General features: G+C 46.9%; 9 protein-coding genes across 9 annotated transcripts; 4 read left to right on the top strand and 5 right to left on the bottom strand.

Moving 5' to 3' along the window:
- Window positions 1-20: 20 nt before the first annotated feature.
- On the bottom strand, window positions 21-1326 carry EI90DRAFT_3095318 (uncharacterized protein; the record flags this gene model as incomplete). Its single annotated transcript, XM_039062517.1, has 9 exons — window positions 1018-1326; window positions 935-963; window positions 774-887; window positions 552-621; window positions 476-503; window positions 404-420; window positions 320-348; window positions 256-271; window positions 21-195 (listed from the first exon to the last, which is right to left on the bottom strand). Coding segments are annotated over exons 1-9 (691 nt in total), but the record flags the coding sequence as incomplete, so codon positions are not given.
- Window positions 1327-1418: 92 nt separating this feature from the next.
- EI90DRAFT_3137926 (uncharacterized protein) lies at window positions 1419-6310 on the top strand (the record flags this gene model as incomplete). Its single annotated transcript, XM_039064877.1, has 16 exons — window positions 1419-2317; window positions 2377-2706; window positions 2772-2864; window positions 2916-3056; window positions 3119-3219; window positions 3269-3352; window positions 3405-3928; window positions 3983-4091; window positions 4148-4233; window positions 4286-4424; window positions 4478-5020; window positions 5071-5177; window positions 5228-5482; window positions 5555-5740; window positions 5800-6195; window positions 6248-6310. 16 exons carry the CDS (start codon window positions 1419-1421, stop codon window positions 6308-6310), a joined length of 4056 nt encoding a protein of 1351 aa, XP_038907888.1.
- Window positions 6311-7061: 751 nt separating this feature from the next.
- On the top strand, window positions 7062-8260 carry EI90DRAFT_3095315 (uncharacterized protein). Its single transcript, XM_039062516.1, is given in 3 exon segments — window positions 7062-7205; window positions 7263-8182; window positions 8196-8260. 2 exon segments carry the CDS (start codon window positions 7102-7104, stop codon window positions 7822-7824), a joined length of 666 nt encoding a protein of 221 aa, XP_038907887.1. The 5' UTR covers window positions 7062-7101; the 3' UTR covers window positions 7825-8182; window positions 8196-8260.
- Window positions 8208-9502, bottom strand: EI90DRAFT_2952720 (uncharacterized protein; the record flags this gene model as incomplete). Its single annotated transcript, XM_039055417.1, has 8 exons — window positions 8208-8281; window positions 8337-8432; window positions 8485-8958; window positions 9017-9081; window positions 9136-9188; window positions 9240-9261; window positions 9331-9365; window positions 9425-9502. 8 exons carry the CDS (start codon window positions 9500-9502, stop codon window positions 8208-8210), a joined length of 897 nt encoding a protein of 298 aa, XP_038907886.1.
- Window positions 9503-9536: 34 nt separating this feature from the next.
- Window positions 9537-10066, top strand: EI90DRAFT_3095311 (uncharacterized protein). Its single transcript, XM_039062515.1, has 2 exons — window positions 9537-9580; window positions 9657-10066. Exon 2 carries the CDS (start codon window positions 9664-9666, stop codon window positions 9883-9885), a length of 222 nt encoding a protein of 73 aa, XP_038907885.1. The 5' UTR covers window positions 9537-9580; window positions 9657-9663; the 3' UTR covers window positions 9886-10066.
- A 521-nt stretch (window positions 10067-10587) lies between these two features.
- On the bottom strand, window positions 10588-11677 carry EI90DRAFT_3095306 (GTP cyclohydrolase 1 type 2/Nif3). Its single transcript, XM_039062514.1, has 5 exons — window positions 11519-11677; window positions 11440-11455; window positions 11309-11357; window positions 10670-11241; window positions 10588-10611 (listed from the first exon to the last, which is right to left on the bottom strand). The coding sequence occupies exons 1-4, from the start codon at window positions 11591-11593 to the stop codon at window positions 10830-10832; spliced, it is 552 nt and encodes a 183-aa protein (XP_038907884.1). The 5' UTR covers window positions 11594-11677; the 3' UTR covers window positions 10588-10611; window positions 10670-10829.
- Window positions 11678-11980: 303 nt separating this feature from the next.
- Window positions 11981-14136, bottom strand: EI90DRAFT_3147938 (CMGC/MAPK/P38 protein kinase; the record flags this gene model as incomplete). The annotated part of the gene is made up of 11 exons (XM_039065560.1): window positions 11981-12066; window positions 12464-12511; window positions 12573-12773; window positions 12829-12907; window positions 12963-13042; window positions 13105-13333; window positions 13383-13430; window positions 13482-13581; window positions 13702-13872; window positions 13983-14041; window positions 14095-14136. The coding sequence occupies 11 exons, from the start codon at window positions 14134-14136 to the stop codon at window positions 11981-11983; spliced, it is 1143 nt and encodes a 380-aa protein (XP_038907883.1).
- Window positions 14137-14312: 176 nt separating this feature from the next.
- EI90DRAFT_3147937 (casein kinase II, regulatory subunit) lies at window positions 14313-15518 on the bottom strand (the record flags this gene model as incomplete). The annotated part of the gene is made up of 6 exons (XM_039065559.1): window positions 14313-14352; window positions 14412-14845; window positions 14899-15008; window positions 15064-15215; window positions 15271-15310; window positions 15419-15518. 6 exons carry the CDS (start codon window positions 15516-15518, stop codon window positions 14313-14315), a joined length of 876 nt encoding a protein of 291 aa, XP_038907882.1.
- On the top strand, window positions 15422-18724 carry EI90DRAFT_3295062 (S-adenosyl-L-methionine-dependent methyltransferase). The gene is made up of 15 exons (XM_039067454.1): window positions 15422-15796; window positions 15844-16078; window positions 16126-16476; window positions 16539-16568; window positions 16619-16676; window positions 16729-16951; window positions 17002-17334; window positions 17382-17537; window positions 17585-17632; window positions 17687-17842; window positions 17905-17932; window positions 17980-18209; window positions 18259-18362; window positions 18409-18452; window positions 18499-18724. The coding sequence occupies exons 1-15, from the start codon at window positions 15528-15530 to the stop codon at window positions 18658-18660; spliced, it is 2427 nt and encodes an 808-aa protein (XP_038907881.1). The 5' UTR covers window positions 15422-15527; the 3' UTR covers window positions 18661-18724.
- Window positions 18725-23434: the final 4710 nt, after the last annotated feature.

Raw genomic sequence — 23434 nt, 5'->3', positions numbered from 1 at the left:
TCTAGACTGTGCGAGCATACCGGTCCAGTTTCCCTCCGCCTTGTCCACAACATAGACAACGTTGAACCTGTCTGGGTGCTGCTTCTTGAAGGAGTCAAGATCCTCACGAAGAAGAATGTCCGCAGGGGATACGTTGGCGAAAATCAGGGTAAACTTTGTCTTATCATCCTTGAGGTGTAAGGCATGATTCAAGATCTGAGTCCCACTTGCTAATCAGGAACATCAATCCTTGAGTGTTCGTGATCAATGACTTGCCTGATACATCGGCGTTCTAGTCAAGGTTGTCAATCTAGCCTTGGAATCGTACACGGAAACTCACATTCCAGAGCCGCCCGAAATCATGGCGACCTACAGATGAAATAGAGATCAGCATCTAGGTGACCTGAACTGCATATTCGGGCACCTCATCCCATTTGTTGGCTATGAGCATAGCAAAGGTAAGATAATCTGTTCTATTAATGGAAGACGATATCACCTTCGTATGGGATCTTGGGAATCGGACCCTGCAGAGGATTAATCTGAGTGTATTTTGAGAGTGCCCATCATCCTACCTTAAACCCGAGCTTGTCTCCAGGCTTCATGCGGAAGATAAAAGGAGTCAACTGAAAATGCGTCAATACGCTGTGTGGGGGGAGTTGGGGTTTCTACCTTCCCAGTGTCATACTTCTTGACCAATAACTGGATCTCTCCTCGAGTATCAGATGGGGAAAATAGGAGTGTATGGTCTAAGGAGAGATACATTGGAGGCAATTTACGCGAGGAAAATGGTTTACCTTATGATGGGATTCCCTTTGTCATCTTTGGGGCCAGCTTCTTTGGCGTTCACAAGGATGCAAGCTGCGACGGGCAACAGCGATGCCGAATTCTCGGGCAATGCAAAGGTGAATCTAAGGATATCATTAGAGGGGTTTAATGTAAGTATGACCCATCTCACTTAGCCGTATTGTGATTATAAGGCTCGATCTGAAAGCGGTTTGGCATTCAATTAGATTCAGATGGCACTGACGGGATGTTTACCCGCTTCAACGAAAAATCCACGAATTCGTCTTTGCTTAGTGCTCCAACAAGTTGGGGTGTATCCTTCTGAGAAGGTGATTTCTGTTTGGACTCGCCGTAGACGTAGTAAGAGAGTCCAGCCAAACCAGCAAGCGAGAGATACAGCGGAGCATTACCAAGAGGCTTGCCTTGGTTTTGGGTGGATAGTTGTCTGGAGGTAGCAGAGATGGGCATCCGGCAGGGCTGACAAGGACTCTTCCAGCACCCGACAAAATTTGAGCGCGAAACATGGTTCAGATCCGCTACCGTGCTAGCGTCCCAATCGTGAGAACAAGAGGTTACATAATCCAAATGCCTCCCTCGGCCATATCCGCATAGTCGCGCCCCATATTCGTGCATCGGAAAGACTGCACCAGAACGCGATGGCTCGTCTAAATGAGATTGATCTACGCGGGACCTCAGATGATATATCTAGCGCAAATGCAGATGACTCTGCTTTACCCTCATATGCTGATGCGGTGCCTTCTGGGGAGGCGTCTTCTGTGGATCCACTCAGAACTGCCGCCACCATCCCAGCCTCTCAGTTTTACGGAAAGAGGGTAAAGCATACATATTCTAGCCGGAATGTAACGAAGAATAAGGAAGCTGGATCTTCCTCAGTGGGCCCAGGCACTTCTCATACCTCGTACAAATTCACTGCCGAGTCTCCTTCGCATGATGAAGGCATGGCTTCCAACTCATCACGGATAGATGGTGACGCACAAGTAATGAAACAGACCCCTGTCTCATCTCTTACTTCCGAGCCTCTTGAGGATTACCGCCCACCAGAGCCGGTTTTTGAAACAACATATAATACCGATTGGTTCGAGGGTAGTCCGACATGGGGTCAATCGGGGCTTGACGTTCGGTTGTGCAAGTTGGAAGGGAACATTGGCTCACAGAACCGCCCCCCGATTGGTGGGATGCGAAGTATGCCGCGTTCACAGAATATAGGCCTGGGCCTGGTCAATTACCTCCACTTGTCGCTGCCAACATTTTTTGCAGAGCCCCTCTATCGTTGTGGAGTCATTTCCGTCCCAACTCCACCCGATCGCAAAGAGGGTACCCATGGTCCGGACCCTAGATATTCGGCTTCTAAATTAGATGACGTCCGCAACTGCCTGCCGGAGCATCTCTTTTATAATTTCAAATCTCATGGCTGGGTTTTCGTCAATGTGGCACAGGATGAAGCTTTGAGTGTTCCATTGCGCGAGATTCCGGGAAAACCCTATCCTTCGGATGTTGGTCGTGCGTTATACGCTAACTGCACTGCTCGACCAGGGTTCTCGCAGCTTGTCTACGAAGATATCTCAATCCATCACCATTTTCACGCCTACCCAGGGCTACAGATGTCCCCCCATTACTTTCCGCTGCGTTCTCTTCCCTGCATGAGGCCTCGTTCCAGTCGTCAGCTGGCGCATCAGGGCGGGGTGGCAACAACGCCAACAATGCAAACCCACCATCAACAACAGCAGACTTGGCATCGGCTACAATACGGGCAGATTTATACGTTTGTGCCCTTTGTCAAGTGTACGTTGTGGTTAGCGGAGTCATCCCTGCCATCATTCCCCGAGATGTGCTGGACACCTTAGTTTTGAGTCGTTCGAGTAACCCACCTCTGGGAAAGACTCCGCAGCAAAGTGTTATCGCAGCATTGGAACTCTTGGTGAAGTGGGTCTGAATGCCACTGTTCCCTTGTATATCTGTATATTATGCTTCTGCTAACATGTTTCCAGGATTATGGCCAATTGCTTGTTCAAAGGTCAGGGAGGCGCCGTCAATACCCAGGCAACTGGATTTTTAAATAATCTGGGGTGGAATGAGACCACGTTCGTACCCCTGGCTCCTCAAGATGTCCATTGATTGACCTTTTATCACAGCGCTGAGATATTTGAGCGCATTGGGTTCCGCAGTCATCATGAACTTCCTATGCGTCTGGCACCCCCTCCGTTTTCATCTGCGTCCCCTCAGGGTAGTAGAAATAGGGCAATCATGACTCGGGCATGGATTGAGATCAGCGCGTGGCTACATATTTACAAGAGGTCGCCAGGTATGGTCCTGATCCTCTCATTGATACATCCAGGCTGAAGGGGTACCCTGAAGCCGATCCAGGGGATGGTGTCCACATCTACACGATGTCATTACGGGAAGAATTCGAGGGGCTGATCGGGTCTCAAACAAGAGGTTGAACCATTCGTTTGGTTCGTTGCAACGTGCTGATTATCCCTTGCAGACCAGCCGTGGATGTTTGCCACCAATCCATGGCATGGATCCTTGTTCCTGCAGTTTGGAATGCCAGTAGAGTCCTACTCCGAGAGTGCGGGTTCAGTTATTTAGATTTCTGGATGTTCGCTCAGTTCGAGATGTAGAGCTTCTCGAGTTTGCCTTCCATCAGCAAATTCGTTGTGATCCTAACAATATCCCTCAATATCTTTCGGCGTTAGAAATGATCGAAGAAATTCCCGGTCTCCCCCACCGTCAAGATTTAACAAACTTCATCATGACCCAAAAATCTAGAGGCCTTTGGTCTCGTAAGGATTTGGACCGTGCCGTGGGGTTGTTGGGTTTTGGACCAGACGGTCCTTTGCGGATAAACTTCGATCGCGACGTGGATGGCCATTTCTTGATTGGTGCCTTTAGGAATGCGTGGGATGGGATTGACCTCAGCAATGCGAAGGAGGGGTTGTATGATCCTGAGAAGCGTGATACCTTGCGGCGGGATCTCAAAGAAGCGCTTTTGATTGCGTCTCAGTCTTTGGGCAGCCAGGTCATCGTGGAACAGGCGAGACAAGAAATCGAACTCAAGAGTATGAGCCCCAACGCTGCGTATGCTGCTTTTGACGCTACTAGGGACGTTGACGACGACACTCTAATCGTCGCGTACGAGATGCGTGTGAGCTATTGGAACAACTTAATCCTCATTATGCCCTGACACGCATTGTGACAGGCAACAGAACAACCAGGGGAGATCGATAAATTACGAACGACTTTGCAGTTTATCGCGGAGGACCGTAATAGTGACCGATTGCGCGGGTTTCTTGGGGGTGGAGTAGATTGTAGGTGTTCGTGATCAGTACTCTTGAACACATAATCAGCTCAAGAGCATTTCCAGCGGGACAGGGACACTCTCACCGTCTGGAATGGCCTCGCGGATTATATCAACTTGGGAATACTTGTTACCTTAATTCATTGTTGCAAGTACGTCCTTTCAGACGTACGCCCAGCTTACTGAGCAGCTGACGGCACTCAGTACTTTTACACGATCAGACAACTCAGAGATGCACTTGCATCAGGTTCCTTTAGGTCCGGTGCTGGGGAAGAGGACTTCAAAGGGAAACCAATTGGAGGACGAGTTATTTCTTCTCGTGAACTTGATCGTTCTCGTAGATGTGCGTTTCATTTTTTCTTGGGTGATAAATGCCATTAAGTATTCATTGTGTAGTTGTGACACATCTTCATAACCTGTTTATCAACCTCGCTCACGCAGAGGCCCCTGCGGTCCTTCCCGAAGTGGAACTTGCCAAACTGGCACTTATGACGTCCAAGGACGAGGAAATGGGTTCTGGGGCTCAAGAAACCGCTGCAACATCCATCGGGAGTGCGGAGACAGACTCTACCTTAGTCGAGGCTAACGGGACGGAGGCTGAAAATCCATCAGACATCCCATCACTACCATCCCATCAGGTTTCTTTCATGTCCGCGCCTTCGCCTCAAGTCACTATACTGGGTAAACGTTCTAGCGAGTCCCGACTCACAGCAAAGCAGGAGCCCGCTTTGCCCATGGATGTCGACGATTCACCGTCTCCCAAGCGTAGACAGACGACAGGCGAGTTAGGCCCCGTATCCCAACGTGAAGCCACCCTTGCCGAGGACTCCGAGATGTCTGATCCGTCGGCAAACAAGGCGAATCCGAGCCTTGCCTCAAGCGTTCCTCCCCCGTTACCCCCTCGAAATCGCCAGCCCTCAGTAGGTGACATGATGTTCGGTACGGATTTCTCTGTGTATGAGTGCCCAATTCTGATTATCGTTCACTAGGTCGACAAAACGACGTTTCCGAATGTATGGACAATTGCATTTTCCAGATAGAGGCTGCGCTTCAGTTTGATTCGGAACTTGGAGAAGGATCCGAGCGTCTGAATGTCGTGAAACGGCGAGTTCCACCTCTGGCAGATCCTTGACTGATGACGTTAAGACCCGCCATAGACTCTTTTACGGAACCAAGCGACAGCGGATAACGCCCCTTGATGAGGATGCGAAGTCACAAAGCGTTGTCAGTGAAAAGACGGATCTTTTTGCGCAGCTCCTCGTCAATGTCTCCAATGAAGGAACGGATCTATATGATGGGCTCAGCGGTTTTATGGATGATGTCATAGAATTCGAAGGAAAGAAAGCCAGCATGGAGGTCGTTTTAGTTGAAACTCCGCCAATTCTCCAGATTCAGCTTCAGGTGTGATTTTGCACGCCCTCCGTTACATCGTGCCGTTCATTGACCTATGCATCGCTTCGGTTTATCATTTAGAGGGTACAATTTGATCGCCAGACAATGCAAGCCCGAAAGAACAATGCATACGTAGCATTTGGAGAGACATTGTACATGGACAGGTTCATGCAGTCGGCAAATCCGGAGAAACGAGCGAAGTCAGCCATCATTCAAAAGGATCTGCAGAGGTGTAGGGAACGTGTAGCTGTCCTCACCGAAAGCTCAGTAAGTGGCCATTGAGTGTCGCAGCACCCACAACCATTTGACAGCATCAATAATTGAAGACTGATCCTATACTTGAATCACTGGCCCAGTCAGAAGAGCTGGCTCACGATTTTCTAGCTGGTGGCGTGGAAGAGATTGATCAAGCACTCGTAGACTATTTACGTGGCGAGAAGGATGTTGTTCATCGCGAAATAGAGGACTGCCGTGCTCGCGCAAAGCAGTTAAAAGTCGAGCTGGAAGAACTCTGGTTGGACGAGCGGAATCAAGAATACGAGCTCTGCTCCGTTTTCATTCACAGAGGGACCTCTCCCGCCTGGGGCCATTACTTCTTCTACTCTTGCAATCTTCCCAACAATCCTAATTCGTGGTTCAAGTACAACGATTCTGAAGTTAGTGTTGTCTCCAAGGATGAGGTTCTGGCGGACGGAACGGGTTCGACTGCTAATCCATATCTTGTATGTTTCCCCTGCGATAAGTGCTTTGCCGATCTGACCCATTGCTACGCAGCTCGTGTATGCCAGAAAGGGTTCCAATGTCATTGACACAGTCCACCGCATCATCCCCTCGTGACCGAACGGTACTCTCATACAACCCATCTAATGTATCTCTTACGGTTCTTGTAATTGTCCGCATAATCGTTCATTCGATGCAACGATCAAAATTACAGACCACCCTATTGCATCGATTTTGGTGTCAAGATACCTTCAAGGTTGAGCTGGTATCATCAGTTAAGTTCATCACATGGACCCTCCCGTGGCTTCGTGTCTTATATACATAGTGTGATTCTACAGCAAAAGCCTTTATTTGGTATTGGCGGAGCTTGAGAGGCCTTTGTAAAATTTCGTTTCTGATAGCCTGATGCAAGCCTGATCAGCGAGAGAGTGGTTCTGGATGGCGTCCAAGTAGAAGGTGGATGTGACAAGCTTTTCGCTTCAACAGAGTCCGTGGACTAGCAAGTCATAACGGGTCGAAGTACTTCATAGCTATATGTAAGGGGATCTGCAGGCAGGTCGCCAGAAACCGGCAAATTCCCATTCCCTTTGTTGTCTTGTTTATGCCCGAGGACGCGCTCAATCTACGCAAACCTAATTTAGAGTTACCTTTCCTAGTTAGGAAGTTAACGTTTGCCATGCGTTCGTCTTGCCTTTGCTCTCCGCTCTGATGCCTCGATACCTGCCATTGTTTACGTAAGAAATCATCCAGGATGTCCTCACCTTCTCACTGGGCCGTTTTCATCCAGTGAGATGCCATAGCCTCTAATAACTCAGTAGTCAAGTCCTTTGACCTTAGTCGAGCCTTTCTTTGTGCCCCTTGGCTTTCCTCCTTTAAGTCTTCTGGTCTATTCTAGAATCTGGCTTGTCATGTCAACACCCCCCCCTCACTTGATCGCCAGCTCGTTGGGCGACTGGGACTCTCCGTCTGTCTCGTTACAACGAGTATTCTTGAGCTCTGAGCCATTCAAAAAGTGAGCAAGCCCCCTCAGTATTATCTTCATGTTTTGACGTAGGTGTACGACTTGTAGCTCGGTTGTCATTGAAGGCACTGCTGCTGTGGATACTCGATTTTTCCGTCGCATCCTCAATTCTCATCCATCTCCATTCGCCATCACTGTCGCACTTACGGTGGCAGGCTCTCTCCGCCCTCTGGATTGGAACCAAGAGGACTTTGAACAATCTGGGCTGGAGCACAGCCGATCGAACCCTTCGTCGAGAATCACTTTCCAAAGACGTGCTGCCCTCGAGGGGTGCATTTGCACCGTTGCATTTTCCATCTCCATTCCGCACGACCTCATCATTGGAGAGGCCACGAAACAAGGGCCTGACACCAGATCCCAGCAGTTCTATGGCGTTGCGGTGAAAGCGTATGATGGAAGGGGCCGAACTACTCAGACGAACATCGCCACCTTCGCATTGCAGATACCTTCCTCCTATACCTTATCGAATAACCGGAAGCGCTCGTCGCTATTGGAAGTGCGAAGGCGGAGCAGGGAGATACAAAACTCGCGGGAATTTTCAGCTACGGTCAAACAAAGGCGGAGGAGCTTTCTTCGCCGTGGCAGCATTCTTCGGACATGGAGAAAGTGATGAGTTGGTGGGCTTTGTTCTCAAAATACACGCAACCTGTCTTTTCTACCGTTTCTTATACCAAGCATCCCTCCGACAATGTACTGAAGGGGATTTATTACCAAGGGAGCAAAATGATCCGCAGTTTGTTATGCACGGCATTGTAGTAGCACTCTCACGCATCATGTATGTATGTATTTCTAAGGTGGTTGGTTCCATCAAAACCGGGCATCTGGGGTGCCATTTATTCACTTTGACTTGGGGGCAGTGAGTATGCACGGACTGATTGAACAATCTCTAACAAGTGCCAACCATGGAGCAGGCGCCCTGTTTGGTTCTGCCTCGGGTCGAATCACTCATCTTCCACCCATCCTAGCCATTCCGTTTCAGCCTTGCCAGTGGCCCTAGTGCGCTGACGAGACGGCAGGCACACGCTTGAGCTCACCAGAATGGAATCGATGCTGCCGTTTCTCGAGGTCTAGCGGGGACATGTAAGCATCTTCTAGGAAGCACGCAACTCCAGGAGGACATACCGAAAGCCCACATGCAAGCGCCGATCCTATTCGAAATCGAGAAGAAAATTCCTACAAGTGGAATGGACTCCAACAAGGCTGCGGCGAATCCAAATGCTGTCGTAGCTGGTTGCGTGAACTGCGGTGCTGAGATGGGAGGGAAACGTACAGTAATAGTCGCTTTTCCGTTCCGCCATGAAGACGGCTACTTCGTGAGGGGACATCTTTTTAGACTCGAAGTAAGGCCCATGCAGATATCGTGCGGTCGCCACGGCCTTGATTCCGGACGTGATAAGGAGTCCAACGATAGGGTAAAGGTTGAGAGGGAGAAGAATGACTGATGCGAGCAGTTTTGGAATCGCTAAGTTTTGTGGGATGGGCAATGGGATGGAAAACGTGCCTTTCCTGATCACTAATCTTCCGACTGGGCTTGTAATCCATTTCTCCCACCTGGCTCGAAAGTCGAGACTAACTTGAGGTGGCTTCTCCCATTCCTCGAAATAAGGCCCCCAGAACTCCTTGGCTTTTCCTCTTGAAACGAGGACTTGGTCCCAAGCTCGATCACGCGCGATATGCAAATTTTTTCCAAGGAAGAAACGAACCATAGTTTGAACTTGGGAAGACACTAAAACAAGTGTGGTATCTAGTTTGCACAAACGTTAGTCGGTGATGATCATGCTGTGTTGAGCTGGCATACTGACAAGTCGCAACATCCATTCCGTAGCCGAACACATTGTCATGAGATAAACCCAGAGCACGGGGAAATCTGTGAGAGTATTTAAGATGCGAATACGACTTCTAGTGGCTTTCCGGTAGACACCTCTTTAGGAAAAAAGAGACAAAAATGCGCTGAATCCGAAAGGTGCCAATGGTCTGTGCGTGGCAACGTGTATTGTATAATCCCTAGGACAAAGCGACGCCTACCCAAATAGCGCCAACTAGAATTCTATACATAGGATGTGATACTATTCATGCTTTGTCTCCAAGGTTGCTTGGGGGATGAATACGACTTTACCCTCGCTGCACTCCATGGCGGATTTTATCCCAGACCTGAGTTTAAGTTGTTAGCGAGGACTGGAGTATGTGAAGAGATTGATACTTGCCTTTACTCGGATGAAAGGGTCTGTCAGTAACCGGTAGATCCCAACCAAGGTGTAGACAGGAGTGAAAAGAAGAAATTCTTGCATTGTTGCTAATTGGAGTGCGAAATGAGGCTGTGCCAGACACTCGTCATCCAACAAGGCCTAGCAGATAAATTTCGGTTGGTCGGTTGGTTTCTCTCGTATCCTTTCCCATGCGTTGTTTTCTTAGCCCCTTTATTCCATCCCCCTTGGATTACAGAACTGACATGTCAATCGTGAATGGGGAAGCGGAAAAGCTGAATGCTAATGAGCAATTGGATGCGGAGGAATTCAATGTCCAAGGATTGCTCAAAGAACTCGAGAAAGCCGAGGACGTAGTTGCGGGAGTCGATCGTCGACTGGATGACTTACTCTCCAACATTGATGGGCTTCTGCATCACCTCAGTGCAACAAGTCAGGAGACAAGTTCGAAACCGGATTCATCCTGATGCTCGTCGATCGACGTCGAGCTTTTACACGTGTAATTTCCATAAAAGAACATTGCGAGTCGCATGCGCGTCCAAGAGCGACGACGACTGCGAGTCTTGGTCCTCCACTGTAGCAGTCACATCATAATTACGTGTGCAAAGATTGAATATATTGGACCCAAATCGCGTCATTTCAGTGGGGTCTTTTATTTTTTATTTCTGGGGCAACGGGGTGCACTTAGAGTCGGGATTGGTCATGCACGTCACTTCGACGAAAAAAAAAAGTTGTCGACTAGTTCATTCTCTGGCTGTTGGGTCATGGATCTCTAATGCGAAATGGCATGGGAAAGAGCTCAACTCTCCAGGAATTGGATATACAATACCGCACAGGTCAGAGATAATTCTTTGGTCTCTCTCCAGTTTACACAAACTTGAGCGGGTGAGCGTCCGCCTTGCTGATAGCAACATGCAATGGCCTGTCCTTCCATTCGGCGTCCAGAGCAATTTCATGACGAAGCTTCTCTGAGAGGATCGGGAGATAGCCTCTTTCAGTGTTCGTATGGCCGCCTTGGTAGAGGTTAATTGTATTGTCAATTTCAGCACCAACAATCTCACATAGTATTACGTGTCTTCCCTTGGACACAGCTGCGAGTACATCGTGCTGATGGAGAGCCACTAAGTCAGAATCCCGCGGTGCCGAGTTGGCGACGTTGCTTACGTGCTGCATCTCTCCCGTGAAGTACGCATCTGGCGATTCCGTATATTAGTGGGCATGGAAGGTGTTTCATGATACCCGTGTACTCGCCAGCATCAACATTGTTTAGTACAGACGCCCCTGAACCAGCGCAGAGAGCCACGGTTTTAATCGGGATGTGTTTATCGATATTCAACAGGGTGAGATCGGGCGATGCCACTTGAACTGTGGAACCTTTGGGTAGCCCTTCTGCGGACAGGTTTGTTATTGACTACAGACCTTGCTTTAGCTTCAAGCATTGTTTGATGCGATTCACGAGTGACTCTATCGTGATGCCGTTCGCAGGCTTCGTGAACTCGACAACGCGACCAAGCCCATCCAAAGGGTTTGCAGTGTCAGCAACGGGTCCCTCGGTCTTTTTTCCCAGAATTTTCACGACTCCTTCGTCCGAATTGAGCACCCCTGATGCCAGCCAGTCATGAATGCCGCCGTGGACGGAGTCGAGTGCTGTGTGAGGTGAGTACACGGATATCCCAGCCGCAGCGCACTGGAGAAGGGAGGATTGCAAAGGGTTGGAGAGGGTGAAGGAGGATATAGGTTTGAAGATTGGAGGATGATATGAGATGATACAGCTCGTTGGTAGAGGAGATGACAGAGCTTCATGAAGGACGGATGGAGTCAGACTGGATAATCGAGGCATGGTTACTGTCAGGGATAGGTTGCATCATGCTCGAGAAGGCTTGCACCTACTCAATCGTCAACAAGATCTGTGTGGGTTCATGCCATGATTTGGGAGCTTCTACAGGAGCAAAGAGCCAAGAGTAAACGGGATGGATTACTAACCGCGTTCAGTGACGTGATAATAAGGCGAAATTACAAACCCAGTAGTAGTCCGACCTAGGGAATTGTCGAGGTGTGAATGATGAACGACGGTTCCCAATTCTGGTCGTTGTAACGTACATTGTCCCATGACTCTGCTAGAGATGTTGGGGCGATCTTGTTCATTGCACGCTGGATAGCCTTTATAAGTGGCATGATGATCCAAAAAATGGGTTTCAGGAATTCAGATCTGTCGATAGGTTGTGGCGGTGCAAAGTTGCCCAATGTAGTGTTAGTACGTTTTCTCTTCTGTACCTTACTTGCCTGAGTAGTCACTTTTCTATGTGAACCTTGTAAAATTCTAGCTTTGAACTTGGTTTGTGTGTGGCGACTTCTGAGAGACCTCACAGATTGTGACCGAGTTCAGTTCTGTTTCGAAGATCGCCTCTAGATCTCCACACTTGCAGTTGCAGCATGGAGCTAGGCGTCGCACGAATTGGGGATAAGGCCATTCTTGTACCGATTCTACCTGACGCAGGGATACGTAGATGGGAAATTATATTAACCGCTAACTTGGCCGCAACATTCGTGTTTCTTTTTTTTTCATGTGTACATCGAATGCAAATTGTAATTACATACCAGTCGCATTGCTTGGAAGGTCGGAACGGCATCCTCTCGTGTGTGAGGACCTGTAAATCACCGGTTTCCATGCCCCGGAGTGAAGAATTCGGCGATAGATCAAATCAATAAAATTACGAAAGTTAGGGTGGACTCCGTTAATTCGACTCTGTTCCCTTGAACCTTTGCCTCTACTAGTTGTGAAAGCAAGGCCGGGTCAAGACGGAAAGAGCCATTGATTGTATATGAGGGGTCTATCTCTTGGGTGAGGAGAATGGGGAGAGGAAGACATTACGGCGAACTTCCAAAATAAGACTCAAAGAAGGTATAGAAGTCGTGATGGAACAACTGCAAATACAAAAACAGGTATTCGTTCGGAACCTGGACGTGACGCGGTGGAGATACAGTGTCGAGTCTCGACGGGGACCGGGAGCTTCAATGTAAGGCGGGCCTATTCTGGAGCTGCACTGAGCGCCGAACTCTCGTTGCTTTCACTCCCAGGAATCTGATGGAAGTCTATCCAGGCGAGCGAATACGGTGAATGCAATCTCTCAGCAGTTTTCCTTAAGATACTCACCAAGAATCTCGCTGTACATCATGACTTTCCATGTATCTACTGGTAGGTCAGCGTCGTTGAAGCTCCAGTCGAAAGGCTCGGCAGCGACTGGCTCGTCTGTGGGATCATGATATGGAGCTACATAAGAGTGGCTCAATGCTTCAGTTGCGTTGATTCTCTTATGGGGATCAAAGACAAGCATCTTCTCGAGGAGGTCGAGTGCTATGGAGAAAGTTATTGAATGCGATGTATTAGACATATATGGCGGGCTACTCGCCATCTTCATCGGTGTTTTTGAACTTGTTGCGGAAGGGTACGCGCTCCCGCTTGGGCAGACTTTGAACGAATCGGAGGGTCTAGGGAGCGATGACGCATCAGGAGGGGAAGACGGTCTAAGTTTTTAGGTCCCACATTTTCGCTCGCAATGGATTCTATAACGTCATCTGGAGGTGTGCCCAAGAGCTCTGTGATGATCGAAAACTGATTCACGTCTTAGCGGAGTAGATTGAGAATTAGCGCGATTGGCATGGCAAGCTTCCGAAGCCGTACTTACGATCCTTTCCTGGGAATAATGGTTTCCCTTCCAACATCTCTGCAAATATACACGCTGTGCTCCAGATATCCACCGCTACGTCATACTTTTGCCATGTAAGCATGATTTCTGGTGCGCGATAATATCTTGTTGAGACGTAGCCAGTCATTTGGGGGTCCTGCAACCGTGCGAGCCCAAAATCACAGATCTTTAAATCGCAATTTTCGTTCACGAGGATGTTGCTGGGTTTCTGTGCGCCATGATAAGCGAACTGAGGATTTCCCGAAAAAGGAGCGTACAAGGTCTCTGTGGACGACACCGGCGGAATGAACATATTTGAGCCCCCGCTTATATTGAGATGTGAGTGATTTGAAAAATGGAAGCCATCGACGTCTCACCAGAATTTGGTACAGGAAATATTGGATGAATTGCTTTTCCAGCGGTCGGGAGGTCAGTAAACGGTGGAGGTCCGTGCCGAGTAGTTCCGTTACAAAGTATCTGTCAATGGGATGATCGGTCCTCCAAGTATGCCAGTACCGATCGCTTTTACATACATGTCCTCCTGGGGTGATATGAACACATCGCTGAGACTGATTATCTAGTCCGTGGGTATATCACCTCAGCATCCGATCACAGGAAATTGGGCTGAGATCACGAACGTTCTCATGTTGAATGTGTTTGAGAAGTTTGAGTTCACGGTATGTCCTCTTTGCGAGAACTGGTGTCCCGAATGGTTTCATGATCTTCTTGATCGCCACTGCCGACTCAGTGAGCTGGTCCCTTGCCGAGCTGGGGGAGATATGTTAATGGTATGCCGAGCCGTCATGGATAACTGAGCTCACCAAACCAGTCCAAACGCGCCTATATCATGATGGTTGTGTTATGGCAGAACAAGGCACCTATTTACATTGAACTCACCCATTCCGACGGGTTGTAGGTCCCCGTATCGTGTTGTGACCTATGGAATCAATTTGCGAGGGTCATGACAAGCTCTAGGGGCGAAGCACCAACCTCGAAGGAGGTTCCAAAGATGCTGAGTTTTACAAATGACATTCGAAGCTTCTTGACGTCCGCACACGGTCGCCTTAACTAGATTAGGTGTCGGTCGAAGCGCTCAGTGGATCTCTGGCTGGTTACGGAGTCAAATTTGGGGAAGTTCAGGGAGCCAGCCCTCAAACAAGTAGCGATGTTTATGGTGACGGACATATATACATTGACAAATGGTACATCTATTTGTCCTGCTCTGCATCCTCCAATATCGCAATCTGGCTACAACGTTGACATCATGGTTCAGTTTTGATCGACAGTAATTCGAAAAAAGATCGCACCGGTCCCGGGTAGCCTCCTGCCATCGTTGGAGCCTCGCTGTCTCATGAATCTGGAAGCCGAAAATAGTGGGTCGGTATTGTTCTGCCTTCAGTGCAATTGTAGCAGTGCTGGCTGAGCTTCCGATCTGGCTGGGCCCGCTCCTCTCCAGTCGTCCATCTCTTTCTCTTGCCGAAGATGAATTGTCCAAGCCTTTGGAAGGGATCATGGCAGGGTAGACCATGAAAAGGATGTGGGGAAACGTAGTGCCAAAGTAAGCACCATCAATCGAGCCGTGGCGAGAAGATTTTGGAGAGTACAGATCTTCGCAGCGTGGACAATAGAGTTTAACGGCCTTTTCGTATGGCGCATCCGTCAGGCCTATGGGAAGCAATGGATGGGCGTGGCAAAGGACCCGCGGACATCTCCCAAAGTCTGCTTTCTTGTACTTTTCCAGCTTCGACGGGATGAAATATTAGATAGATTCCAGCTTGTGCGAGTGCGCCATACCATCTTCGCGAGGCCTCGAGAGGTTATGATCCATCGGGCATGAATGAGTCCGTATAGAAAGCGCGCCTGGACCTCAATGGATTGGCGAAGTTCATCATCGATGTCTTCATCTAAATGCAAGCGGAGAGCATTAAGGAGGAGGGAGACTCGGTGTCAGTGGCTTACCAAGATTATCAGTAATGAGGTCCAGCGCTTGCGAGTAGTTAGCGCATTCAGGAGCGAGACCAGTAAGGTTAAATCTGTCCAGTATGTAATCTTCTTCGATCTCGCAAAAGTATTCGTTGCCTTTAGACGCCAGGAACCAAGAGATCCATGAACTGTCATAGACGGAGAATATGGAGCATGGATTCCAGCCGCAATCAGAGACCTCACCTCGAATAGTCAGAATCAGAACCAGTTGAAACCTCTTCCACTGAAGAAGGCGGGCTTAGCTCAGAGATTTTTGGGTGTCTTCAATCACGCACTGTTATGATGGATGAAATCGTGAGAAAACGGGAAGTGACGACGCCACAACGTTTACCTGCCCAAAGCTTGAACAGATCAGTCGCGCAAATTATAATGCCCAATCTCACCAAGCGAAAGCGCAGTAGGTGTTTCGTCGGAAGCACTAAAGGATCCATACAATATATATGCTCACATTGTGGCTAGCTAACCTTCCAGTTTTTTATATCGATTGCTTTTCGATGATGGATTTGGAAGGCCAACCCCTCGAAGTGGAACGGCTTTTTGCACCGGAAGGTCGTGCTTTAATCTCTGGGTCCCAGACGCCTTTTTGCGGGGATGTAAGCAATGAGGCTGAACAGTATCCGCAAGATAGGAATGAAAATAGCCGGGAGGATGTGGAGCGCATCCTTGTCAATGATGCCCAGATTCAACCGTATGACATTGGAACAGACCGGTCAGCGTTCAACTTGTCTGTGTCCTCATTTTCTGACGATTTGTTAGCCTGTTCTGGTTAGAGTGCGAAGACAGGTGGCTCATATTGCTAAATCCTGTTGCGGAGCAAGAATCCCTTCACGGGAATTTCTTGCTGATGCATCGCCTGATTCAGGTGATGGTTAATGCAGCTTTTATGGACCCCTGCTTGGAATTTCATCATTTACCGGATGTGATTCTACGCAGCCAGGACTGGCATATCATGCCACCCCTGGAGTCGTGCGAAGAGAATCTCACTCTCACCGTGAGTTGCTATGTTAACTGGAGTCCTCGATTAACATTGTTTTTTAGGCACAGATCATACCGAACCATCTTGCGGCATATCTCCACACGCTTATCCCTTCTGCAAAGAAACATCTTGAGGGGTGTCCTCTCATCAAGTATTACACAGCTCTGTGCGATGAAGGTGTGCCACCTCACAGGGGAAATCTACACACTCCACACCAGCTGTGCAGATCACTCAAGGCTTGTGCCCCTAGAGTTCTTAGAGTGGTTGCAAAGGGGTTTCCCTATGAATTGTGGAATCAACTTGCTTGCCAACGGGAAAAACCTGTCAGTGAGGCTGTAGATCAGAATATTATGCTTCAAGATTGGCTCCAGGAGGTGGAAAGTTCAGTTAGTGATGTTGCAGGTTCCTATCAGGTCAAAAATTTTGCAGTTGGCACAAGCATTAATTGACATGCACATTTTTTGCCATGTTCTAGTCTGGGGATTATATATTACTCAAACCTGATGTAAGCCACATCCTCATATTGTGCACTCAAATGCTTATAGGCTGAAATAGGGAAACTTCCCACCAACCAGCTTGGAGTCCCAAAATCCCTATGCAAGGCTCTGGTTTGGTGTGTTAGCCTTTTCCTGTTCCAAAAATTTTGGTTCATTGATAATTAACAGGCAAGATCATTAGCATCAATCTATCCAGCTTGATGTGCCATGTTCAATGGTTCTGTCACTCTTCCACTGTCCCGATTGGGGAGTTGGGGCACACTCAAGAGCTTTTTGAGACACTTCAATGTGATAACAAGCCATTAAGCCTCATTCGTGGGAGGATTTCATTGAAATTTGTTCCACCTGGTGAGGACCCACCAGATTTAGCCAACCCTGATTATTTCTGCAGGTATGTTCTTGTGACTGTTTGGCCCTTATGTAAGTTCACTGCAGAGACAGGTTTGTATGGGACAACACCCAGGGGTGTTTTTTTGATCATTATCCCTGGCCTGGTTTGGGTCATTCCTTGGATGATTCTCTTGGTTGTCTGGCCTGTGAGGCAGAGAGACAAAGGGTGTATCTGAAAGATACATATCACGTCCCTTCCAATCATCTCTTCTCTGCAGAGGAGATTTTGGGTGCAATCCCTGAGCTAAGGGATTTAGGCTACAGCCTAGGTGTTCTTGACCTCTTTTCTGGGGCTGGTGGCTTCTCCTCTGGATTCCAACAGACTGGTATTCTGGATGTGAAAGCTGCTATTGAAAACTCAGAGCTGACTGCAGGCACATTTAGGTGAATCAAAATGAATGTAAAAGATTGTTAACTGATTGATTTGGTAGTCTCAATTATCCCTCTGCCTGGATGTTCTGTGCTGACACTGAGGAGGTTTTGCGAGATTTTTTTCAACACAATGCAGACCTTAGGTTTCCTCACACTGGCATTGGCCATTCCCTCCATCAAGCAAATATACCGGTGCTCTGTGCTGGTTTCCCATGGTAAGTTTCAGGAAATAGACTACTTGCATCAAGATCTCATGAAGTAGTCAACCATTTTCATTTGCAAATCGGAACAAGAAGATCCTTGACCCTCGGTATGGAAGTCTTGTGTAGGGGTGACATGTTGGGCTGATGATCTGGGTTTTCAGGTCAATTCTTGTTGCCAATGTTTTGTCTTGGGTTGAAGCACTCAGACCCTCTTATGTGGTATTGGAAAATGTGCTGGGGGTAATTCATCATCAATTCCCAGAAGGGGAGAAGCACATCATTGTTAAATTCCTTTCTTGTGCTCTTGTGGAACTGGGGTGAGTCACTTATTTATTGTTGGGCAAGAACTGTTGGGTTGCAATGCATGTGCTTGGTATAGGTATCAGATGCGGATGGGGATCCTCCAGGTGAGTCATTTTATATTCAGGGGGCATTTGCTAACCATTTCCCTTAGTCTGCTGCATTTGGTGTACCCCAGACTCGTGAAAGGTTCATTGTGATTGCAGCTCAATCTGGCTTGACTCTTCCAAATTTGCCTGCACCCACTCACCAGTTCACTTGTCGAGCAACAACATTAAACATTGGCCATTTGAAATTGGTAACATCCAAGAATGATGTAATGCATGCCCAGTACCCCCCAGTTTCACTGAAATCTGTGTTGGAGGATGCATTGGAAACAAAGTAGTAAGTCCAAAAGTTGTGTGTCTTCATGTAGAGCCTGATATTTCCTCAGTTATGGCAACTGGCCAGAGCTGGCTGAAACAATACGAACTCGTCCACAGCATCATCCTGTGGAGGATCGCTTCTGGGATATAATGGAGGAGAAGATCATTCAAGGTGATGATATGATTCATATCCTATGTTTCAACTAACATTTGAACAGGATTTTCAAAAGACTATGAAATGGGAACAAATTTGATCTCAGAGGTATGTCCTAATCCAGTCCTCATTTAAGGCTCTGAATGTGCTGCAGCAGCGAAAAATGATTGGAAATGCAGTGCCACCTCCTCTGGCCAAAGCCATTGGTTTTGAGATTATTAAGGCCCACTTGGTAGATCTAAGGAGGCAGGCTGAAGCTCAGACATATCCAATTTGGATGGAAGATTATGTAAGGCAGCATTCCAGACTGGGTTAACATAATTAGGAAATTCTATCTGTGTTTGAGTTTTTCACATTATGATAGATTGCATGCTGATGGCAATGTAAATTCTCCTTTGTGTCAGTGTAAGATGTTTGTTTAAGTGTGGTGCATGCTTGTCAGGATCTGACTAAGTTCTGAGAAATTCTGAGGGCTTCTGTAAGGATTGGTGATGTGTACCCACACATCATCTGTCCCCATAGTTCACATCAAGTACACTTTAGTATCATATTGTTACGGTGTAGGAGAAATAATATTCAAAGAATAAAACAATGATCTATCAGAATAGTCAACGAACAGGTGACAAGTTCAGACGTTTAACAGATCTCATGATCTTTATGAGACTGGACAGACATTAGAAGATCATTATAAAATATCTACACCCATGTAGTATGAGATTTAATCTACTACAATCATGCCTAGAACTTGACATAGGTGTAATATTCAAAGAATATATCCCTACAACAAGAAAATAGCACATAGACGGCAGAATAAGAAGGAACATTGGGAAAGAAATGTAAATATCTCGGGAACCAGTAAACTTTTGACTGTAATCTTTTTACCATCTGGAAGGACTGTTTCTTAACTTTATCCACGGTTTTGTTTCATTCTAAAAGCTTCAAAACTGACGGAGATATCGCTCAAACGGCGAAACACCTTATAATTCATATATATTTATTTGCTAATTCTTACAAAAGGTAATGTGACTCAAGGGAAATATATTGGCGCCCGGAAGTCTGGCAGACCGAATACCATATGATAGAGTATTCCCCGGCGTGGGCGGACAGTTTTTGATCGCATCAGAAGAGGAGAAAATGCTAAAAAACCGGATCTTGTATATTTTCCCATGATTCATCAAAACTTTTTGATTTTAAGCCCAAATAAATCGGAACAAAGGAATGATTGATGATCTGGATCTCGGATCATAAGCATGAAGTGATTCAGAAGTCCGCGGATCAGTTAATTAATTGGGAAGGCTCTAGAACATTAGTAATGATGTGGCTTCACAAAAAGGGGTCAATTAGAGAACAGTCTAGGAAGTTCCTTTATAGCCGAGTCATTTCTAAAGATAACCGTTCGTAATTAAGGCGGTGTAGAGCATAGCTTCAGCGCTACAAGATCCCGCTGAGATCGGCCCAAAAGACAAAGAAATGAATTACTTATTGCTGAGTCATGTCCTAAGTCCATTATTAAGCTTACACAGCCCAACCCCCTATATCATTCTAGAACTATCTATAATACAAATGTAGCACATGTAACTAGTGCGAGGCGTGGGAGTAGAGAGGCCTCTGAAAAGCATAAAAGGCCACCGCTTCTGCCCCCTCTCAAACCTCAGGTAGAAATAAAAGTTTAATTCTCCTCACCAGTGGTTGGTTCGTTTGCTCCAAAAGATAAAAGCAAATATTAGTTGTTAGCTAATATAAAACTAACACGTCACTCTAAGCGTGAGTTAGGGTCAGTTAGACACAGCTGAACAAAAGTGTCATAGTGAGAATTAGTGAGGATTTGGTGGAGGGACTTCTTAATTGAATAATCTCTCAGCAATACTTGGTTATCACACCACAGGAGAAAAGTGAGCGATCCTGAACCTGCTAGATAACTAGCACGCACTCTAAGCGATAGAAAGAGCAGTTTGGTCACTCCTGTATTGAGTAACATTTATTGCGGAATTATTTTATTAGCAGTTTTCCTTCAGTAAATTATCAGGAAAATCACATCCTACTGAAAAGTGGTAAATATAGGTGTAATATTGACTAGAAATCATAGTAAAGTCAATATAGAATTTTATCCGTAGACGATCTATACATCAGGTGAGATCGTTGGGGGGTGTTTATTGTTGTTTAGACAGTGAACAATCATATATTTGGCAACCAAAACACGGTCAGTACGCAAATCAGCACAAACTCTAATATCGTTATTGGATGTAGGAAACTGGTTACATAAGGTGATCCAGCTCCGCTCCTTCAACGGGGATGGGGGGAAATCCCCAATCCTCGATCCGTTCTTATAGCAGGATGACAAACGTCATATCTAGTCTGTACCATAATGGGATATGTAATCGATGAGTGGTCCCAGTCTTGCAAGGGTGTGGACGATCGAATTCCCATCGATCGTGATTGGTGATGTAGTGAGCTATTAAGGAATTGATGGTAGGTAGTCGGAGACGTCATAATGGACGTGTCAGCCACGGGTACTTGGCGCTCCTCAATGGAGCGTACCGTGTGTGAGGTCACGACTTGTGAGGTGGGTGAGAACTTTGTATAACTGCCATTGGGTACTTGGCGTTCGCAGCGCGAACGTACTGGTAGCAGGTTGATATCATGAGTGTGCAATAAGGATTGACTAATGGGGCCTTCGGTGACTTGGTGTTCCCAAAGGGAACGTACTGTTGGCGGGGGAATATGATGACTGACGAAGGAGGGAACAGACGGTGGACGGGCGGCTACTTGGCGTTCGCATAGCGAACGTGCTGGCGTCACGGGAAGGTGGACCTCAGAGTATTCACAATCACCAAGATCGTGATGTGACATTGTCTGTCGAGCACTGGGGGGAGAGCGGAGAGATGAGGTCCCGTAGGGTACAGATTCCATAGGATGATACACAGGTCGAGAGTCTTCGACTCGCGACCTCGAGTTCTCACGGTGAGGACCGTTAGAGGACTCGACATAACCAGACTTATAGGACATGTTGTGAGTTGTACAGTCACACGGTTCAGTTGAGTCACAGGATGGGTTGTACAGAAGACGACACACAAGACAGTTGTAGAGAGTAGTTGTTAGTTAGCGGGAACTGCCTTCGGCGGTTTCCGTTGTAGGGAAAGTTCCGAGGACATCATCAACAACTAAAGAATGACCTCACATGCATGGACACTTGACCCTTGTATGATAGCAAGTTGGAATGGGAGGAAAGAGTAATTGAAGGAGTCAATCAAGGTTGTGTGTATCACTTGGATTCGACACCATGTTGAAGGTCATGTGACAAGTTAAACACTTTAACTGGTAAGGTGACCACACTTCAGCCTCAGTCTTGGCACAAGTTTCCCTGTGCACAGACATTCACCAGATGTTCCCATGGCTGTGGAACAAGGGGGATCTGACATGCATTACATTTTTATGACATTTTTTTTTGGACTGTTTATGTTAAAACATACTTTGAAGAACATTTCCTCACATGCTTACACTATATGGATTATATGAACCTATGAACAACTACCTAGAAATATTTTCTAGACAGAACTATATGACACCCTGACTGAGTCATTTCTGATGGAGTCATTTCCAGCTGAGTCATTTTTGACCAAGTCACTTTGGTTGAGTCATAATATGGTTGAGTCATTTCTTGAAAATAGAAATGCACAGCCTGAAACCAATTCAGACTGAGTCATACGCAGCCCCATCACATCTAACCAAGTCATTTTGGTTGAGTCATATCTGACTAAGTCATCTGGGCAAGTCATTAGGGCTTTCTAGAACAAAAGCTTGTAAATACTCTATTGCATGTAAATAGTGCAAAGCGTGGGAAAGAAAGGTCTTGAAAGGTATAAAAGGACCATGATTTCGCTCACTTTGCAGCCCCTCAGAGAAGTAAGAAAATAGAGTAATATTTCTCTCAAGCACTTCTGGTTCTCACTCCAGTGCGAAAAAGTGATAGAAACAGTTAAGATTGCCTCTGTTCAAAAGGCAACAACAGTAAGAGAAGTAAGAAAATAGAGTAATATTTCTCTCAAGCACTTCTGGTTCTCACTCCAGTGCGAAAAAGTGATAAGACAGTTAAGTTTGCCACTGTACAAAAGGCAACAACAGTGTGATAAGTGAGGTAGGAGATTTATAGGCATCTAAGTAAGACACTTAGAAGCAGTTTGTTACTACTGAACAAAAAGTGACAGTGTGAAGGGAGAAAATAGTAGTATCTCTCCACACATAGGAGTAATCACTTCCTAAACTAAAAAGTGGTAGAATTAGGTGAATTCTGACTGAGAGCTGAACAGAACAGAGTCGGCTCAGACAGACAGAATTATTTGAACAGCTCCGCAGGGTGTTTGATTGTTTGATTTTTCTATAGCATACTAAACTGTTGAAAAAGCAACCAAAACACTAACACAGCACCGTACTCAACAGGTACACTCCCCCACAACCAGGAACAGGGAAAACTGCACTCTCAGTTCCGCTCCTTCACCGTACAAGACGCGTGACTATCTACAAATGGTAAGGTCGTGGGAAATCCCATGAAACACAAGTAACCTCGGCCAGCACCAAAACCCCAATGGGGAAAGCTTTGCACGAGGGGGGGAAAGGGGTAGAACAGGTAAGGAGGATAGGGTATTGGGATAGAGGACGGAAGGGAGAAAGAGGGGGGGGGGAATGATAGAGAGGAGAAGTCTTTGACCATGCGACGGATATGGTCGTTGGAGACTCCGTATCCGTAACACATATGTTAGAGATGTGGGGCAAGATGGTGCAAGCAGGCTAGGAATCTAACCCCCTAAATTCATGGGGAGGAAGTCTACTGTGTCCTAAGACTGTCCTGGGTTTGGTCTGGGTGCTAACAAAAATAAAATAATCACAAAAAACTCTTTAAGAATCACATACCCCTGGTCCATCTTGGACAATTGTCAGGGGTTCCTTATAATACTCAAGGTGTCAAGCTCAGGAATTTTCTCTTAGTTGGATCTCTCAGCACTACAGTTTCTTTGTAGTCAAAAGGGAGTTCATCTTCCCATTCTGTCAGGGTTCAGCATCCTGCCCTAGGGTGCCCTGGACTCCCCAACCAC

This window comes from Cantharellus anzutake, assembly GCF_015039405.1.
Source record: "Cantharellus anzutake strain C23 chromosome Unknown EI90scaffold_205, whole genome shotgun sequence".
In the NCBI taxonomy this organism is placed as follows: Eukaryota; Fungi; Basidiomycota; class Agaricomycetes; order Cantharellales; family Hydnaceae; genus Cantharellus; species Cantharellus anzutake.
This window is presented reverse-complemented; position numbering and strand designations above follow the sequence as displayed.

Excerpts from the sequence above, each read along its gene's own strand:
- EI90DRAFT_3095315 (XM_039062516.1), top strand. The coding sequence starts at position 7,102 with ATGTCAACACCCCCCCCTCACTTGATCGCCAGCTCGTTGGGCGACTGG. Across the intron at positions 7,206-7,262 it reads AGCTCTGAGCCATTCAAAAA|CTCGGTTGTCATTGAAGGCA; the intron begins GTGAGCAAGCCC and ends TACGACTTGTAG.
- EI90DRAFT_3095311 (XM_039062515.1), top strand. The coding sequence starts at position 9,664 with ATGTCAATCGTGAATGGGGAAGCGGAAAAGCTGAATGCTAATGAGCAA.
- EI90DRAFT_3095306 (XM_039062514.1), bottom strand. The coding sequence starts at position 11,593 with ATGCCACTTATAAAGGCTATCCAGCGTGCAATGAACAAGATCGCCCCA. Across the intron at positions 11,242-11,308 it reads CAGATCTTGTTGACGATTGA|TCTGACTCCATCCGTCCTTC; the intron begins GTAGGTGCAAGC and ends TCGATTATCCAG.
- EI90DRAFT_3295062 (XM_039067454.1), top strand. The coding sequence starts at position 15,528 with ATGCTCACATTGTGGCTAGCTAACCTTCCAGTTTTTTATATCGATTGC. Across the intron at positions 17,843-17,904 it reads TGTGCTCTTGTGGAACTGGG|GTATCAGATGCGGATGGGGA; the intron begins GTGAGTCACTTA and ends TGCTTGGTATAG. Across the intron at positions 17,933-17,979 it reads TGCGGATGGGGATCCTCCAG|TCTGCTGCATTTGGTGTACC; the intron begins GTGAGTCATTTT and ends CATTTCCCTTAG.